At 38.6% G+C, this 8,122-nt stretch overlaps 1 protein-coding gene across 1 annotated transcript; it reads left to right on the plus strand.

Moving 5' to 3' along the window:
* Positions 1-401: 401 nt before the first annotated feature.
* KLHL41 (kelch like family member 41) lies at positions 402-8,107 on the plus strand. The gene is made up of 6 exons (XM_040069168.2): positions 402-1,608; positions 4,261-4,418; positions 4,501-4,608; positions 5,436-5,621; positions 6,173-6,319; positions 7,134-8,107. Exons 1-6 carry the CDS (start codon positions 499-501, stop codon positions 7,243-7,245), a joined length of 1,821 nt encoding a protein of 606 aa, XP_039925102.1. The 5' UTR covers positions 402-498; the 3' UTR covers positions 7,246-8,107.
* Positions 8,108-8,122: the final 15 nt, after the last annotated feature.

The raw sequence follows: 8,122 nt of genomic DNA on the forward strand, positions 1-8,122 counted from the left end.
TTTTTTAGTATCTTTATGACTGCAGCAATGAGCTGTATTAAACAACTCTGAAAAACTGAACAGGAGTTAAAACTGACAACTCGATTAATAATACTTCTATTCCAGAATATTTAGTAACATGTATCTGCAATTTTGCTCATAGCTGTCTCCCTGAGGGTCAGATTCTGCTGTCCTTACTCATGTCAAATAATTTATTACATTGCTCATAATCTTACTGATTCAATGTGGAGAATGATGGCAAAACCTGACCATAATGACTAAGAGCAACAGTTGCTTCTTTCAGTCTTTGACAGCTGCAAGAGCAACTCTGTTTTTCCAAACCGTCCATCCCAAATTCCGACCTGTAAGAGTATGTACCTATATTTAGCTAGTGAGATTAAGTTGCAGAGGCTTCAAGCAGGGCAAAAAGCACATTGGTCTGCCTTTTTTACAGACAAACCTTTGTGCAGACAACAGCTAAAGCTTTCTACTCCCTCCCCTTTCCCAAGTGTTTGCAGAATGGATTCCCAAAGGGAACTCACTGAAGAGCTCAGACTTTACCAATCCACCCTCCTTCAGGATGGCCTCAAGGAACTCCTTGAAGAGAAAAAATTTGTAGATTGCTCTCTAAAAGCTGGTGACAGAAGCCTGCCTTGCCACAGATTGATTCTGTCGGCATGTAGCCCTTATTTTCGTGAGTATTTCTTATCTGAGCAAAATGAAGAGAAAAAGAAGGAGGTAGTTCTAGATAACGTTGATCCCAACATCCTGGATATGATTGTCAAATACCTTTATTCAGCAAGTATTGATCTCAATGATTCTAATGTGCAAGATATTTTTGCTTTGGCCAGCCGCTTTCAGATCCCTTCTGTATTCACTGTGTGCGTCTCCTACCTTCAGAAGAGGCTTGCTGTTGGTAACTGTCTGGCCATCCTTCGGTTAGGTGTTCTGCTTGATTGCCCAAGACTTGCATTTTCTGCCCGTGATTTTGTTTCAGATCATTTTGTGCAGATCTGCCAAGAAGAGGATTTCATGCAGCTTGCCCCGCATGAACTTATCTCAGTTATTTCACCTGACAGTTTAAACGTAGAGAAGGAAGAACTGGTATTTGAAGCAGTAATGAGATGGGTCAGAACAGACAAGGAGAACAGAGTAAAGAGCCTGGGGGAAATTTTTGACTGTATACGTTTTCGTCTAATGCCAGAAAAATATTTCAAAGAACAGGTTGAGAAGGACGATATAATTAAAAGCAACTCAGACCTTCAGAAAAAAGTAAAGATTATTAAGGATGCTTTTGCTGGAAAACTGCCTGACTCCAGCAAAAGCACAGACAAGTCAACCAAAGGGGAAGTGAATGGCGATGTGGGAGATGAAGATTTACTGCCTGGCTACCTAAATGACCTTCCCAGGCATGGCATGTTCGTCAAAGACTTGATTCTTCTGGTTAATGACACTGCTGCAGTAGCTTATGATCCTCTTGAAAACGAATGCTACCTAGCAGCCCTCGCAGAACAGATTCCCAGAAATCATTCCAGTATAGTCACCAAGCAAAATCAGGTCTATATTGTTGGAGGACTCTATGTGGAAGAGGAGAACAAGGATCAGCCTTTCCAGTCATACTTCTTCCAGGTACAAGCTTTATAACTGTTGGTACAATAGTGAGTGCTTTTAAGGGTCACTGAAAAGTGTTCGGAGTTTCTGCAAGTGGGTTGTCTAGTCTCTTTGTATGGTGATGGAGAGAAGTATCTAGAGAGAGTTATTTTTGTCTCAGAGACAGAAATGAAACTGAGGGACTTGCATCTTCTTTTTCAAGATCAATGCCTGGTGAGATCTCAGAAGATATTAAAAAGATTAGCATATTCTATCTAGGTAGTGTCTTTCATTAAGGCCCAGATTTTTCATGGTACAGATGTCTAAATTTGCATCTAATATTATTGTAAAATGCTTTTTGTGTATTTTTTTTAGCTTTGATGAAAGTTGTGCTTTGATGAAAGGAGTGCTTTAGCTGGTTTAGATACGATGTCTTTTTGCATCTGAAATACTTTCATGACAGCAATAATGTGTGTATTTTAAGTGCAATTTCTGTCACTAAAATTGCAGAATTCCTTTTTGTGAAGTCTACATTTGAAAGCCTAAGGCCCATATAAATATGTAATTTAGAGGAATAAGGTTTTTTTCTTGGCAAACTGTCATTGTCAGTACACTAAATACCATGTTTCAACTGACTGTAACTGCATATCTTTGTAAATCTGTAATATAAGGCTGATTCGTACTAACTGTAACTCTGCAATATATTTCAGGAAAATCAGCAAAAAATGCATTTTGTCATGCTTATACCATAAGCTAAGTCCTTTGTGATTTTAGCTACATGCTTTGGTGTATATTTAAACTATTTTGTGGTGAATTATGCAATATGTTGCTGGCCATGTCCTCTATTTAGGCACACTGGCCTAAAAAAGTCCTGTTTCCATATGAAATAAAGCACAGTAATAAGCAGTGATAGAATTTTGAAGCCTTCAGATATTAAAAAATGCAAATATTGTTTATAGGAGAGTATGGCTCACTCATTTCATACGCAATAATAGACTCGGTTTCAGACATTTGGTACACTGATGAGAGGGAAGTCTTAGTTTGTAGGGAAAGGACTAACACTGTTTCATTTCCTTATGTAGGTGTAAAACACTAATCACTGAAGTGAAAATTCTTCCAATAGAAATAATGTGCTGATGTAGTAATGTGTATTTAGTGCAGAACTGAGTAAGTCTCAGGCTACTAGAAAGGGGCTTCTGAGAAACTAAACCTCAAGATACTAAAAACAGATTAAGTTTTCAAAATTCTACTTTATATGTCAACATCCATTTCCTGAAATCATGTTTGTTTGCTTATCATCTTTAAGCTTGATTGCTGCTGCTAATCCCTACAGTTAAAATACTTGTCTGCATTACCCACGTGGCTGTTGTTCTCTCCAAAATATTAATGCGGTGCCAAACCAACTTTCACTTGCTGATCTTCCTTTTTTCATCTGTGAAGCATTGTACTTGGTAGCTTGCAACCTGGAGGAAACAAGGCTGCCACTGGCTCAAAAATGCATGACAAGTTGATACCCTATCAGCAGTAGATAATGTCATCCTGAAGACTTACGAAGGAAGCTGTGATCTCTGAGGGGTACATTTTCTCATTACCCTACCCAGATCCAGCTACTGGGGAAATCCATGTCCAGGAACTACACTTCACTGTTGCAATAAAACTCTCTCCCCAACAGGGGTGGTCTGTCATATTTGGGAGATGCATTTAGCATGGAAATCTTGACTGTGGAACGTACTTCTGGAAGAAGAACGTCACTGAGCTAAATCCTGAACTTTATTTTGACTGAACTTTGTTTTGCTTTCTATCAAATGCCTTTACCCCCACACAAACTCTTCTCTTATCCTCCCTTCCTGTACTAATTTCCAGCAAGTCTATATGCAGTAGGTCTGAGAAAATATTTGTTCTTTTTGAATGTTACAGATAATTCAGGTTCAATCATAACTTCTCAGATCCAAACAAAAAATAAGCACCATAGTTCTAGGAAAATTCTGGTTTATTTTGCAGTCTTCCTCCTGCTGCTACTTCTCCTTATGTGCTTTCAGCATACGGGATGTGAATTGAGAGAGCCCTGAGAGTACTGCAGTAGAAATGACATTAGTGTTATTGCCGAGGGAGCTGCAGTGATTTCCTATTTTGTTTAAGAGTGAAGTCTTTTTTTGTGTCTTCCGAGATCTCATGAACTTCTGAGGGTATTTGTGATGAAACGCACATCTGTTGCCCTAGGGATTGTAAAAGAAACATCTGTGGCATTTGCCATGTGATGTCTCCTGATCAGTAGGAAGAAGCATGTAAGCATGTCTGGCACCTCATTGTAGCGATGAGCTAAACATACAGGTGTGGAACTGCAGGAGTGGCTGCTCCCTTGGGCAGGAAGATGAACCACTTGTTCTTTCCAACATGAGTGAGGGAACTTTGTATAACGAAGAGTTTAATAAAGAGGCAAGGAAACAGTGAGGGTGAGCAGACACAAAGAGAGTTGTATGGCATTGACTCTGCGAGATCTCAGCACAATGAAGCACGGGTGGGTAGAAGACATTGATTAGCTGCACTGAGGGAAGGGCAGGTTGTTCAGGCAAGCAGATTTGCTGTTGAGAGACACCGAGTGCCAGTAGATAAATTCTGTGGAACAGTATTCATCGTGTGGATTTTTACTCTTTGCCTTTCCTAACCCTTCCTGTTGTGATGCTCTTTCAGCTGGATAGCATTGCTGGTGAGTGGGTTGCCCTTCCTCCACTGCCGTCAGCCAGGTGTCTCTTCGGGCTGGGAGAGTCGGACAACAAGATCTATGTAATAGCAGGCAAGGACCTTCGCACTGAGGAGTCACTAGATTCAGTACTGTGCTATGACCCTGTGTATGTTTCAGATTTAATTATGCCCATAGATGCATATGGCATTGTTAGCTGAAAAAACTTAACTGTGATCTTCTTGTTCCAGGACAATGAAATGGGGTGAGATCAAAAAACTGCCCATCAAAGTATATGGCCATGCAACTATCTCAAACAATGGATTGGTGTATTGTCTTGGTGGAAAAACTGATGATAAGTGAGTTTCTAAGTCTTTTTATGACAATGAATAACATTATCTTCTTGGTCCTAAATAGTTAACATGTCCTCACACTCAGAAATGAGGGTTTCCCTTTTCTGCATCTTTGGATTAAGGTTGCTAACAGTCTGGCAGAAGGGAACACATTATGGTATGCTGGATATATTTTTTGGTGTAAATTACATGTAAATTGTAATCCAACTTGCTATTTTAATAACCATATTTATTTCCAAGGCAAATTTTACTTACACTGCAGACAAATTAGTAATGCATAGTTATGAAGACTTTCACTGAAGGTATTCTTTCCTTCCAGATAGAAATACCTAGGTGCCCTGGAATTACGGTCTCAGTTTTTCCAATTTTCTGATCTATGATACCTGTTAATGGGTATGACGCTGGGAAAGTAAATTTTTCACTCACGCTGAGCATGTGGTGGTAATTTTTAAGTGTTTTAAATGTAAGGGGATATTTAAGATAAAAGTTTGTCATATTATCCAAAACACCATCATAATCTTTCCTTTACATAACCTTTGCTACATATTCCTCCACAAATCCATCTGAGTACAGTATACTGGGAAAGGATGTTGTCTTTCTCCTCAAAGGTACAGTGAAATGGCTGTCCTGTGTAATGTAAACCGCATTCGATTTAGTCCTATGGATGTGAGTAGTGCTTTATAGACATTGCAAAGATTCTCAGATTAGATACAAGAAAGGATATCCAGGAGAGGAAAGAAGTGGTATAGATAAACCCATACCTCAATTAGATCTACTTGGAACAAGTCCAAAGTTCATTAGAAATGCTCACTGGTTTTCTTTTTGCTCCCCAGGAAATGCACTAATAGATTATTTGTGTACAATCCCAAGAAAGGAGACTGGAGAGACTTGGCTCCAATGAAAGTGCCTCGCTCAATGTTTGGAACTGCCATCCATAAGGGCAAGATTGTCATTGCAGGTGGTGTCACTGAGGAAGGCCTTACTGCATCTGTTGAAGCTTTTGATCTGACCACCAATAAGTGAGTGCAATATTCAAGGTATTTTAATCAAGTGTTTTGTCATCTAGGCTTTAGGAGCTGTGAGGTAAGAGTCACAAAGCTGTTTAGGTACCTCTACTCCGACTGAGACATTTGGTCTACAGTCACATCTTCAGCAACAACAGCAGCAGTTTACAGAGCGGGTCTCTAGATGTTTTTCCTGCACCCACACACGCTCAAATCATTATGCTAATGCCACTTGAAATAAATAAGCATTTTGGAAACTGTAGGGGGAAAATGAGAATCACTGGGGAACGATGTCTGTAGGAAGCTTATTTATTACTGAAGAATCAGGGAATCTATAAGAAGCGGTCTCTGAGATGTCTTAACAGTGTAATTGTGTCACTTAAGAGTTGCAGAAGTCTCTGAAGGGATGGAGACACTGGAACTTATTGCTAATAAATCTTAGAATTTTTTCCTTTTACTAAACCATGGCCTCGGTACCTGAATTTGTTGCCCACAGAAGTATTTTTATGCATTCAGTCTACAATATTTCTTATGTGTTTGACTTGACTTTTTCTTTTCATCCTTAGATGGGAGATAATGCCTGAATTTCCCCAAGAGAGAAGTTCCATTAGTTTAGTCACTTTAAGCGGAGCTTTGTATGCTATTGGAGGCTTTGCAATGATTCAACTTGAATCTAAAGAATTTGCACCTAATGAAGTCACTGACATATGGAAGTAAGTTTAATTTTAGTCACTCTTTCCTCATCAAAAGTCTTATGTAAAATTGAGATTTGTAAACACTGGAGGCTAACACTATATTTCTGTTTTACTCTGAAAATGATCCATACCATGGGCTATAAAGCATTTGTTGACAGATAAAAAAGTTTGTCAGAAAACAACAAATAAACATAGGACTTGGATCTAATGACTAATTCAACCTACTAATTATTTGACCAGTCCAAGTCACAATCTTTAGCTTCTTTAGAAGAGTAAGTTGCTATCTCTTGGCAGGTTTAGCCTTGCCAATAAAAGCATTCCTTTGTGACACTGTGATGTAGAAAAGCGTGTATACACAGAAGCCTGCACACATTGATGTGTTGATAGTCAAATGAGTAACTGTTCCAAGAGAATCAGAAGTCCCTATCGCCTTGATTTTTTTGAGCTAATCACAGCAGCAGTGAGGAGACAACATATCTCTGCTCAAACTCTTGGCTGCTAATAGAAATTCAGCAGTTTTAGTTGACAGTAGGAAGGAAAACCCCCAACTTTATATGCAAGAATATGAAGAAATTCAGAAGGGATGCTTAAGGAGAAAATTTTTTTAAAGCATGACACAGGCCAGCAACAAGCTTTAGGGACCAGGAAAAGAATAACTTGTATTACTCTAACTGTTATAGAGTAGAGGACAAAAGCAGCCTTTCATGGCACCCTTCAGCACATGGTTGCTACAAGCCTTTGCAACAGGTAGACTGTCCTCCTTTTCATGTATGTGTGCTGAAGCATCAAACTCAATTAAAGAAGCTATTTTCTAACATTTTTTTAACTGTAGGTATGATGATGAGAAGAAGGAATGGGTTGGCATACTGAAAGAGATCCGATATGCTACTGGAGCCTCCTGCCTGGCCACACGCTTAAACCTCTTCAAGTTATCAAAACTGTAAACAAAATGCTGGAAGATATTATATGGTGAGGGGGTTTTGATAGGCTCTTCTGGTTTTATTGCATGAAAATGTCCCCAAATTGTACAGTTTTGTAGCAGCATACTAGTCCAATTCTTAAGATACTTCCCAGCTAACCAGCAACCACTGAATTTTTGCCAGTGTTTAAATTTCTAAAGGGTTATAATTAATGTTGATTCGATTAAGATTTTGGCAAGAACTCAATTTTCCACTCTGAAATTGTAAACAACACTGGTTAGACCTCCTTGCACTCAATACAATCCAGGTATTGGCAGCCTGTCCTCCAAACAATGTGCATAAATTAATCGTTAAGTTAAATAAAACTAATAGGTAGCTGATTTTATTCTAACTGGCTGTTTGTATGGCCAGATTTCCCCTTCTAGTAATGTATGTAAATCCTGCACTGTTCAGCGATATCCTGGAAATATTCTCAGCACAGACCTCAAAAAAATAATTTCGCTTGGAATTGAAATGAATGTTTTAAACAGAAGTGGCTTAATATTATATGGCCTAATAAATGCCAGTCTCAGCCAAATTATACTACTAGACAGAAGAGAGGGCAGAGAGAGAAATTCACAATAGTAGCTCTACTGTTTCACCTACGTTGAGGCTTCTGATAACAAGGATTTTCCACTTTTTTATGCTTTTATATTTATTTCCAAAGCAAATATTTATGGATTTTTTTCTCAGAGCTCTGAGGCCAATAACAAGCATTCATGAAAAAGTCCTGAAAGAACTATCTTTAGCAAATCTCTGTGCCAGAGGGATTTTCATTTACTGTAGAGTTGATGCATTTTGATGTTGAAACTTTTAACAATTAAACTTTGTTTTTAAAACTGTAAAAGTATCACTTGATAGC

This window comes from Hirundo rustica, chromosome 7, assembly GCF_015227805.2.
Source record: "Hirundo rustica isolate bHirRus1 chromosome 7, bHirRus1.pri.v3, whole genome shotgun sequence".
In the NCBI taxonomy this organism is placed as follows: domain Eukaryota; kingdom Metazoa; phylum Chordata; class Aves; order Passeriformes; family Hirundinidae; genus Hirundo; species Hirundo rustica.